This window comes from Triticum dicoccoides, chromosome 7B (genome assembly GCF_002162155.2).
Source record: "Triticum dicoccoides isolate Atlit2015 ecotype Zavitan chromosome 7B, WEW_v2.0, whole genome shotgun sequence".
NCBI lineage: Eukaryota > Viridiplantae > Streptophyta > Magnoliopsida > Poales > Poaceae > Triticum > Triticum dicoccoides.
This window is the reverse complement of record NC_041393.1, coordinates 552899007-552910827: the sequence shown is the minus strand read 5'-3', so window position 1 is coordinate 552910827 and position 11821 is coordinate 552899007. Positions and strand designations below refer to the sequence as shown.

The following is an 11821-nucleotide window of genomic DNA, read 5'->3' as shown; positions in this document are numbered from 1 at the left end:
CAGAACAAAAAAAATGAAGTTTTTATGAACAAATAAATTAGTGGCATTGATATTAACTTTTAAGGAAAATAAAAAAAATAAAAAACTAACAAACTATGAATTTTTTTGCACCAAATGTACCCTAAATTTGCGCTATTTATAATGAGCAAGAATAAGCATATAATGATGGATTTCTCGCAAAATGAAGTTTCAACATGAAGGAATGAATTAGTGGCATTTGTATTAACTATAAAGAAGAAATAAAATGAAATAAAAGCAAAATGATGAAGTTTTATAAGGAAGAATGAATTAGTAGCATCGGTATTACCCTTCAAGAAGAATGAAAATGAAACAGAAATAAATTGAAGTTCCCTAAAAATGAATTAGTGGCATTGGTATTACCATTTAAGAAGAATGAAATTATAAAAAATAAATCAAACAATGACAATTTTTTCACACAATATAAACAAAAAATGTGCTTTTCCATAATGTGCAAGAATAAGCATATGATAGTAGAATTTTTGCAAAAAAGAATATCATAAGGAATGAATTGGTGGCGTTGGTATTACCATTAATGAAGAAAGAAAAATAAAATGATAACTAAAACAAAATGAAAATAATGAAGTTTTGTAAGAAAAAAGAATTAGTGGCATTGGTATTATCCTTTAAGAAGAAAGAAAATGGAATAAAAAATCAAAACAATGAGATTTTCAAAGCAATAATGAATTGGTGGTATTCGTATTACCCTTTAAGAAGAAAGAAACATAAAAAATATCTAAAACAAACAATGTGAAAACTTGCACACAATATACAAAAAATTGCACTTTTTAAAAGTATTCAAGAATAAGAATATAATAGTGATTTTTTTGCAACAAATTTTTGCTAAGAAGGAATGAATTAGTGACATGGGTATTACCCTTAAAGTTGAAATGAAATGAAATAATAAATAAATCAAAACAATGAAGTTTTATAAGAAACAATGAATTAGAGCCATCGATATTACTCTTTAGAATAAATATAATAAAAAGGTGAAAATACCTCGCACACAACTTTAACTTAAAAAATACTTTTGTAACATGAAAACAATAATAGTGTAATTTTTTCATATAATGAATAGTATTTGTGTCTATACATTTAAACTCACCCAACATCCCAAAAATAGCTAGAAAATAAAAAAAAACTAATAAAAAAGCCAATGGAGAAACACATAAAAACAGAGACAAAGGGAAAGATGGATGGGCTAGGTGGTACAAGGAATGGGCTTCAGCCCAGTAGCAAATCGAATGAACCAAATATGTGGCCCAAACCAGCTTATAGAGCAGCCCAGGAAAAAAACAGCACGAATCTCAGAGCAGAATCAACGGCGAAAAAATTGACTGACCCAAATTCAAAATTCAGACAACTTACGTATAGCTAAAGTGTTTACCAATTTATCTGCTATCCTATTTTGAACACTTTGTAGCTTCTGAGAACAAAGTCCCTGGTTTCCATAGTTCCATTAGTGCTTTCATATCTTGGCAACAAGATGCCCGTAAGCCGATCGTAATAGATCATCATTAGACAGACTTGACAGCGCCACCGATGAGTCAGACTCGACCAAGAGCGACATATCTGAGTGTTGGATGGCCGATGATTAAGTGGGCAATTTCCAGTGTAATAAGGGGGTGTTTGGTTCAGGGTTTTTTAGTCCCAGAGACTAAAAAAGTCCCTAGGAACCAAACGAGAGGGATTTTTTCTACAGAGACTAGAAAAAGGCCTAGGACTTCTGAACCAAACACCCCCACGAGGGAACGGCGCGTGATGCAACCATGAAATCATTCTCCCGTAATTAATGTGCTGATTACAAGAGTTGGGATCTTTCCATGCTCTTCTCTCCGGTTTCAAACATGCTGCAAGTGGAGGCGAGATGAGAATCATATTCCCTGCCATCGTTTCACACACCTGCCACTTGCCAGTTGCTAGTATCGCCCCGGCATGGAATAAAGGCAACTTCCGTCCGCTTCCTTGCTAATTAAGCTTACACGATACACACACCCCATGCACGTACCTACGTATGTACTTCACCATTTTTCCTCCCTCCAGCTAGTGTGCACAGTGAGCACCGAATTCCTCCACCCCTTGATCTCCGATGCAACCAGTGCACTGTACTGTCTCCATGAGTGCACCAGGCACGGCACCGTGAAGCCGGAAATTTACCCTGGCATGCACGTGGTCACCGCTTGCGCTTCATCCCTCTCCCCTGCACGTATACTCGCTGTACAAAAGTTGGTTCCCCAGAGCCAAAGCGTTCTAGCTAGCTAAAGATCGATCGACGATCATGGGTGGGGGGAGAGAAACAGAAATCGCATAAACAAAGCCCATCCCACAGCCCAAAGAATCGATTCGATTCCCCGTGTGGAGATGATGATATCTTTACTTAGCGCGCTCGTATCACTTTTAATCGCCTTTCCTCCCTCGTTCGATCTCCGCTAATTTCCCGTGGCTGGCTCGCCTCTCAGCTCAAAAGAACCCTAGAAAGGTTGGCTAGCTTCTCCCTGAAACTGCTTTGGCGCCTCTCATGGCTCACACAAAGGCAGATTAAGCTGGTCATGCACACACACACACATACTGACAGACAGGTTCGGCTAGCTTAGTTGTGTAGATCGTGACCTCGCGTATACCTTCCTTCTCGCCGGGGTCTCCGCCGGCCGTCGCTTTGCTTGCCGGCAAGGCTTCCCGGATCCTCCCTCCCGCCCCCAGCTACATTTGGCCTCACCGAAAGCTGCTCTGCTACTGCTAGGACTGCTAGCCTGCGCGTGACAAGGCTTCTGTGCGTGCGTGCGTGGCTTCGTGCATGTGTTCGACAGGCCAGAGTGGCGTTCTAGCGCAAGCTTCATCTTGGTGGTGCTAGTTTCTTGCTGCCGCATATATGCCTGGCTCGCGCGTCACCTGCCATTTACACTTGCTAGATGAGGGCCTGATCGACCAGAGTGTGCGTGCTGCGAATCTCTTTGGAAGTTGATCCGTTCGCCTTGAAAGATTGAGTGAGTGGGTAGAAATTAAGATGATCAATGGTGAAATTGTGTTTGTAGTTTGTTTCATGGTGTTTTATTCGATCTGACATGTGAGTCTCTTGTCTCTGTTTTGTTGGGATGGAGATAGGATCGAACCTGCTGAAAGGTGGTGCTTGATCGAGGCGAGGTGATCGACGATGGGCGGCAACCATGACGCGCACCACGAGGACTTCCAGCTCAAGGACACGAACCCGCTGCTGGGCGAGCAATGGCCCAAGGGGGCGGCGGGCCCGGCGCGGCCCGCCGTGGGCGGCGGCATCGCCGGGTGGCTGGGCATGGACAAGCCGTCCAGCACGTACGACCTGGTGGAGCAGATGTTCTTCCTCTACGTGCGCGTGGTGAAGGCCAAGGACCTGCCGCCGAACCCCATCACCGGCGCGCCCATGGACCCCTACGTGGAGGTGAAGCTGGGCAACTACAAGGGCACCACCAAGCACCGCGCCAACCCGGAGTGGGACCAGGTCTTCGCCTTCTCCAAGTCCCGCGTCCAGTCCAACGCCCTCGAGGTCTACCTCAAGGACCGGGACATGCTCGGCCGTGACGACTACGTCGGCCGCGTCGTCTTCGACCTCGGCGAGGTGCCCACCCGCGTGCCGCCCGACAGCCCGCTCGCCCCGCAGTGGTACCGCCTCGAGGAGCGCCGCGGCGACGGCGGCTACAAGGTGCGCGGGGAGCTCATGCTCGCCGTCTGGATTGGCACCCAGGCCGACGAGGCCTTCCCCGAGGCCTGGCACTCCGACGCCGCCACCGTGCGCGGTGAGGGCGTCGCCAGCGTGCGCTCCAAGGCCTACGTCTCGCCCAAGCTCTGGTACCTCCGCGTCAACATCATCGAGGCGCAGGACGTGCAGCCGCAGTCCCGCGGCCGCGCCCCCGAGGTGTTCGTCAAAGCGCAGCTCGGCAACCAGATCCTCAAGACCTCCGTCGTGCCCGCGGCCACGCTCAACCCTCGCTGGAACGAGGACCTGCTCTTCGTCGTCGCCGAGCCGTTCGAGGAGCAGCTGGTGATGACTGTCGAGGACCGGGTGTCGCCGCGCAAGGACGATCTCGTCGGCCGCGTCCAGCTCCCGCTCACGCTCTTTGAGAAGCGCCTCGACCACCGCCCGTTCGTGCAGTCCCGGTGGTTCGACCTCGAGAAGTTCGGCATCGGGGGCGCCATCGAGGGCGAGACGCGTCGGGAGCTCCGCTTCGCCAGCCGTGTCCACGTCCGAGCCTGCCTCGAGGGCGCGTACCACGTCATGGACGAGTCCACCATGTACATCAGCGACACCCGCCCCACGGCGCGGCAGCTCTGGAAGCCGCCGGTCGGCGTGCTCGAGGTTGGCATCCTCAGCGCCACCGGCCTGCAGCCGATGAAAAAACTGGAAGGCCGGGGAAGCACCGACGCGTACTGCGTCGCCAAGTATGGGCAGAAGTGGGTGCGCACGCGCACCATGATAGGCACCTTCAGCCCGACGTGGAACGAGCAGTACACGTGGGAGGTGTTCGACCCGAGCACCGTCATCACCATCGGCGTCTTCGACAACTGCCACCTCGGCGGCGGCAACGGAAACAACGGCGGAGGAGGTGCAGGAGGAGGAGGAGGGCCTCCGGCGAGGGACGCACGCATCGGCAAGATTCGCATCCGCCTGTCCACGCTGGAGACCGACCGCGTGTACACGCACGCGTACCCGCTGATCCTGCTGACGCCGTCGGGGGTGAAGAAGATGGGCGAGCTCCGGCTGGCCGTGCGGTTCACCTGCCTGTCCATGATGAACATGGTGCACCTCTACACGCAGCCGCTGCTCCCCAAGATGCACTACCTGCACCCCTTCACGGTGACGCAGCTGGACGCGCTCCGGTACCAGGCCATGGGCATCGTGGCGGCGCGGCTGGGCCGCGCGGAGCCGCCGCTGCGGCGCGAGGTGGTGGAGTACATGCTGGACGTGGAGTCCCACATGTGGAGCATGCGCCGGAGCAAGGCCAACTTCTTCCGCGCCGTCTCGCTCTTCTCCGGCGCGGCCGCCGCCGCGCGCTGGTTCGCCGACGTGTGCCACTGGAAGAACGTGGCCACCACGGCGCTCGTGCACGTGCTCCTCCTCATCCTCATCTGCTACCCGGAGCTCATCCTCCCCACCGTCTTCCTCTACATGTTCATGATCGGGCTCTGGAACTACCGCCGGCGCCCGCGCCACCCGCCCCACATGGACACAAAGATGTCCTGGGCGGAGGCCGTGCACCCGGACGAGCTCGACGAGGAGTTCGACACCTTCCCGACGTCGAGGCAGCAGGACGTCGTCTACATGCGCTACGACCGGCTGCGGAGCGTCGCCGGCAGGATACAGACCGTGGTCGGCGACATGGCCACGCAGGGGGAGCGGCTGCAGTCGCTGCTCAGCTGGCGCGACCCCAGGGCGTCCTGCCTCTTCGTCTTCTTCTGCCTCATCGCCGCCGTGGTGCTCTACGTCACGCCGTTCCGGGTGGTGGCGCTAGTCGCCGGGCTCTTCCTGCTCCGGCACCCGCGGTTCCGAACCAAGCTGCCCGCCGTGCCAAGCAACTTCTTCCGGCGGCTGCCGTCGCGCGCGGATAGCATGCTCTGAATTACTATGAGTGACATACTCCTATATGGCTTGTTCTTCGATCGGGTTTTTTGAATTTCTTTTCCCAAGCCAAAAAAGACTCTGATTCGTCTTCATATGAGAGTGTTTGTGTTAACTAAATGCTGAGTTTGGGTTTGAGAACACCCCCCGTGTAACTATTATGTTTGTCTCCAGAAGAATGACAATAATTGCATGCTTGAAGCTCTAGGAATAAAAATGTTTTTTTATGAAGGCAATATATGAACGGAATTGATAATTCACATCTAAGTTTTTAGAGGGTGTTTGTTTCCACGGACTTATTGGTTTAGGGACTTAAAAAAGTCCCTATAAATCCCATCTAAACCAAACACAACGGACTTATTGGGACTTATTGTGGTGATTTGGGACTTATCAAATAAGACTATCAGGGAGGAGCTTATTGGGACTTATCCCGGGCTCTCGCCTCTCGCCCCGTCGCCGCCCCGCCTCGGTTCGTTCTGCCTCGGTTTGTTGCAGCGGTGCCTCCAATCGCGGGACAGGCCCTCTCCCGAGCCTCGTTGCAGCGGTGCAACATGGACTTATAAGTCCTTGTAAACAAACAGGTAGGGACTCAGGACTTATAAGTCCCTGTAAACAAACAAGTAGGGACTTATGACTTATAAGTTGGGACTTAAAAAAGTTTTAGGACTTATGAAACAAACAGGGCCTTAGCTATTTTGTGCAAAAAATCCATATCTAGAGTTGCGTTATTTGTCATATGCTCCCTTGCCTTGTTTTGTTGGCCCGCCTCTTCCTTTTCTTGCCCGGCTCATAGCTGAGCGAGGGGGCGCGGCCGGGCGCCCCTATTCCTCGCGTTTAGCGACTGTAACTGCTGACGCCGAAGGGGGCGAGCAATATGGTTCGGCCCACGCGCGAGCGAGGCCACACGTGTTTTATGTTTTTTTTTCCTTTTTTTCTTTTTGTTTTTTGTTTCATTTTTGTACTTTTATTTATAATTTAAAATATCTAAATATGTGCATTACAAAAAACGGCGCTCGTTGGCAGTTGACCGACGACAAGGGTCGGCCGCCAATGTTGGGGTTTGACTTGGTCCCCCTACCGTGTGCTGGTTGTTCCCATGTGCTTGCCTCAGTTGTTTCTCTGCCCATGTCGAGTTGGAGGATCGTGGCTTGGTGTGGAGGCAGCCTCGTGTTGTGGCGTCGGTGTTGAGTTGTCAGAGGATGCCGGGGCGGCGGCTCCGGATGGCGGGTCACACAGTGGGCTTTATGGCAGGCTTCGTGGTGATGGTGGTGCCTACTCCCTTGGTCGTGTGGGCGGCATGGGGGTAGGGGTGGATGGCTCTAGCAGGCTCTGGTCGTGCCCGGATTTGGCGGGGTTGGCCCGACCTTCTCTGCGGAAGTGGCAGGGGCACCTCCTGGTGGTATTGGCGAGTTCCCGAGCGAAAGCTTTGCGCTTGGTGCCGGCGACGGCGGCACCCGTGGGTGTCATTTCCTTCTTGAAGGCGTAGCCATGGATCTTGTTCATGTGCCTGGGCTACAGGTGAAAACCCTTGTCTGTTCTCAAACTCGGCAACGGCGACGAATCGTGTCATCACCCTCCTGGGGGCGTTGTCGTGGAGTGTTGTCGTACGTTGGTCCTAGGCGAGGTGTTAGGCTAGCTCTAGTTTCTTGTTGTATATTTCGATCCGCTTTGAAAGAGAGACATTTCATCACGTTGTATCGTTCGGCCGTGTACTGATTACTGTTGGTGCTTTATTTATAAAGCGAAGCGAAAGCCTGTTTCGAGAGAACCGTCAACTTGAAACCACGTTAAGAAATGGGCATATACTTCTTATCTCTCTTATCATAAATAAAGCAGAAGTATACAATTTTTTCTTTATTTGTGAATACAAGTACAAAAAATGGGCAGTTTTTTTTCATGTCACTACAGAAGAATCAGTAGGTATGTATATCCAGAAATAGTGTGTTTCAAGTTGTTCGAAAAATCTATGATATGGGAAGAATAGCAAATATATGTGTTATGGCGTGGCACGGTGGCAGTGTGGCATTGTCTCTCTAAGTTCACATTTTGCATTCAGTTTTAGTATACATATTGCGAAATTTGTATTATCAGTGATTAAAGATAATACTTGGTCAGGACATATAGTAGGATTTATTTTATGTGCATTAAATGTTTTCTCAATAGTCTAATTCCTTCTGTGTATTCTGATACAAGCTCGATGCTTCTCTTGTGAGTTTAATGGGGCAAAGATTGTGCATCCATATGACGAAATATATTCTGGGCCCTATGAGGATTTCATTCTAACAGCTCAGGGAAAACATGGCACTCCAAATGGATTAGTTATCAGTTCCTGCCATTCTCATTCTGATATGATGGCCACCATGATAGAAGATTTTATTTATTTCGATCCCAATACAGACTCAAAGATTGCAGAGATGAATCCTGTTTCTAATGTGGCCAGGGAGTTGAGAGAATGGAAGGGTAGAATCTTTTGATATGATTCTGCTTTCTATGATGGGACATAATGTACTACACGAGAATGGATGACTGTACTACGCAATGTATAACAGACAACAAAAATTGGTTCTGAAAGTCATCCTTGTAGTCAAACAGCGCAACTGAATAATGCTTTGCTTGTGAGGAGCAGCTCATTAACGGACTAAGGTTTCCAAGAACCAAGAATAAGAAAGTGTATGATTCCAACAAGACTACTATGCCAGTTTAACTTCAGTAAGGAAAACTATGTCAGTTCGACCTACTTTCTAGATTCTACTATGGTGCAATAATTAAGATTGCAACTGTTGTTACTGGAGAATACATTAATCTATTGATTCAAAGAGGTATACTGTATATTTGGTGCCCTAGTTGCTAGGGATGAGATTATAGAGGACGTAATCCAAGTTTCTTCATGTGAAGGCACAAAAGAAACAAGTGTGCGGGCCAAAGAAGTCAGCATAGAAGGGCAAACATCTTAGGCAAGGTATGGAGAAAATATTGATTGCACTGGTAGTAGTAGTCAAGAAAATATTGATTACACGGGAAGCAAACATGAGAGAGCGCGGATGTATCTGCTCTACTGGACGTGACACATCTTCTCAAAAAAATAAAAAAATGGACGTGACACATCTTCTCAAAAAAATACTGGACGTGACACATCTTCTCAAAAAAATACTGGACGTGACACAGAGAGATAGCTGCTCCTCTGCGAGCCAGCTACGGGGCAAGAGATTGGCGGAATCACTTCCATAGTTGTGTCAGGACCGCGGCAAGTGTTAGATGAGAAACAGTACGATCAGTATTGTCGGAAACGTTTTAGCCATCGATCTGCCATCCAACGGCCGCAGGTTTACTTACCGCTTCGCGGGCTGCCGTTGTCTGTGAGCCATTGATCTTCAGATGGACGGTCCTCGTGCATGTGTGTTGTTCAAAAGTTACTGTACTTTTCTGAACCTGTCGTTTTCAGCCTTTTCACTTTCTGTGGCCTTCTTAAGCCGCTCCGCTTGTGGAGATGAGGCAGATTATTGTAATTCCGGGTTGTGCCCTTAAAGCCGCCGTGTTCCGTCTGGCTAACCCTAGCTCGAGCTCCCTCAGATCTGGAATGAAAACTCTCTAATCTTCCGGTGAATTCAGTGTTTTTCCTTTGTTTTTCTGAATTTTAGTGACAGTTCATAGTTCGGTCCTGTCAAGTGGTAACCAGAGCAAAGTTTTTGACTTCGGCGGTGGCGAATTGGAGCCAGATCCAATCTAAATGCGAGCAGAAGGCGGCGGTGAGCAGCAGGGAGGCGAACGGCGACGGTAGATCGATTGAGCAAGAAGGTTTGCGGTGGAGGTTTTTGAAGAACACTTCTTTAGAGTAAAATCCCACCCAACCCACCCTTCTAGTGCTACTCTCCGGCGGCGTATAGGTTGCGGCGGCGGGAGAACTAGTCGGTGAGGCCTGGTTGCCAGGGTGCCAGTCGTATAATCCCTCCTCTCCCACCCAGTTGTCTACAGGTGCGGTGTTCTCTTGCGGGGTTGAGTAACTCTGTCGGTCAGCATGTCAAAACCCGAAGACACTATTGATACTGGGACTCTGGAACTGGAATCCTTGCAGTTGGACATCAAGACGTCTCGTCAAGATCGGGAAGAGGACAAGAAGGAATTCTATGACTTCACGGTGTCGGCTAACAAGAATTTTGCCAGCATCCAACGCAACTTTCAGAATGTTCAGGCCAGTCTGCAAAAGATTACTGAAAGCAATCCCACTAAAGAGGATGAAGAAGAGGAGGAACCTCCATCTGCACAAGCTAGTAATCATGCTACACCTCAGGTTGTGCCTCCAGGAAGACCCAAGCACCTGCCAAGCAACTACGTTGCAGCAGGCAAAGTTGCTGGATCTGCTGTCTTAGTGGACAAGGTGACTGGAAAAGAGTTGAACTTGGATGGGATGCCAAAAGGGCCCTACAGGCACCCCAATCATGCTACCAACAAACAAGAAGTTCACACTCCACAAAACCAGCATGAACATGCTGCCAGACAAATGCTAACAGTTGAAGAAATACTTGAAGAAGCAGTATTCAGAAGATAAACTGTTAGAAACATACCTCAAACACCTGATGTCAGAAAAAATATTCTCTCTGTCAAACCTGCAAAACTGAACATTGCTGAGTTTGAAGGAAGTGATGCTGACTCTTGGATACAAAATATAGAACAATACTTCTCATCTGCCAGAACTCCTATTGAGCAAAGGACAGAAATTGTTGTCTCATACCTGAAAGGAGAAGCAATGCAGTGGTGGAGAGGGACTGGATTTCTGGTGCATAATATGCCATGGCATAGATTCTGCAATCATCTAACTGAAAGATTTGCTACCACTTCCATTTGTGAGAATGTGAAAGCTTTTCACCAACTGTCACAAACTGGTACTATAACACAGTACATCACCACATTTGAGCAGCAAATGAACTTAATGAGAAGGGATAATCCTGCACTTCCAGATGCTTACTACATGCATAGTTTCATTTTTGGGTTGCATCCTTACATGCAAAGCCATCTAGAATGTTTGGAACCAACAACTTTACAGAAAGCAATGTAGTTTGCTAGAAGAATGGAAAAATCTGTTCCACCTCCTCCTACTCCCAGAGTTGTTACTCCTTTCTACAATAAACAAACAGTTGTGGAGCCTGCAAAACCACACACACCAAGCAACAATACTACTGCCACTGTAATTCAGCAAGCAAGAGAGAAGGGTATTTACTATAAGTGCAGGGAACCTTGGTTTCCAGGACATAAATAGGCTTGTAAGATGTCACAGAAAGCCCAGATCCAAGTCTACAACAACAAGCTGAAGGAAATCCTGAAGTGATATATATTGTGGATGCTGAGGAAGAACATTCAAAAAATGAAGAGGAAGATTCAGACAATGTTCAGTTGAAGATCTCCATGAATGCTGCTCAAGGACAACCTGAGGATAAACCAACACACACCTTCTCTTTACTAGTACAACTAGGTAGTACTAGTGCTCTGGCACTAGTTGATAGTGGGAGCACAACCACTTTTCTGTCACCAGAAATAGCCCTAAAATCTGGCTGTGTGATCTCACCAGTAAAGCATGTGCAGGTGACTGTAGCCAATGGGGGAAAACTTGCCAGTGATTTTGCTTGTTTTAAAACAGAGTACTCCATCCAAGGACATCTTTTCTTTGGATTTTAGAATTCTTAAGTTGTGTGGTTATGATATGATCTTAGGGGCTGATTAGATGTATACACACACAGTCCAGTCACCTTTGATCTTCCTAAAATGGAACTCACAATTAAGATGCTCTCTAGAGAAAGTATCACATTCCATGATGAAACATTGCCCACCAGTCCTTGTACCCCATCCTTCAAGATATGGAACATATCCTAGATGATATGATGTTTGGAGCATTAATGTGGATGCAACCAGTACAACTGTTTGAGAACAAGGAACAAGTGCATAAACCAAAGGTTGAAAAACTGCTAGAAGCATTCCAGGACATTTTCCAGGAACCTACAACTCTTCCCCCCAAGTGGGACTGTGACCATGCCATTAACTTGGAACCTGGAGCTCTTGTAGTAAATCAGAGGAATTACAGAATGCCATACAATCAGAAAAATGCTTTGGAGAACATCATCAAAGAACTGATTGCCAAAGGAATAATAAGATTGAGCAACAACCCATACTCTTCACCTGCTATTTTAGTAAGGAAAAGAGATATGACATGGAGATTGTGTA

The 11821-nt window shown here is 48.0% G+C and overlaps 1 protein-coding gene across 3 annotated transcripts; it reads left to right on the top strand.

Moving 5' to 3' along the window:
• The first annotated feature begins 2330 nt into the window (after positions 1–2330).
• Positions 2331–5815, top strand: LOC119338697 (FT-interacting protein 1). Of its 3 annotated transcripts, none has more exons than XM_037610963.1 (2): positions 2331–2497; positions 3121–5815. In XM_037610963.1, exon 2 carries the CDS (start codon positions 3170–3172, stop codon positions 5606–5608), a length of 2439 nt encoding a protein of 812 aa, XP_037466860.1. In that variant the 5' UTR covers positions 2331–2497; positions 3121–3169; the 3' UTR covers positions 5609–5815. The 3 variants fall into 3 exon arrangements, with proteins under 3 accessions (XP_037466860.1, XP_037466858.1, XP_037466859.1); XM_037610961.1 differs by lacking the exon at positions 2331–2497 and adding an exon at positions 2513–3002; XM_037610962.1 differs by lacking the exon at positions 2331–2497 and adding an exon at positions 2513–3002 and having other exon boundaries at positions 3117–5815.
• Positions 5816–11821: the final 6006 nt, after the last annotated feature.

Bases quoted from the DNA above. Each gene is read 5' to 3' on its own strand.
- LOC119338697 (XM_037610963.1), top strand. From the start codon at position 3,170: ATGGGCGGCAACCATGACGCGCACCACGAGGACTTCCAGCTCAAGGAC.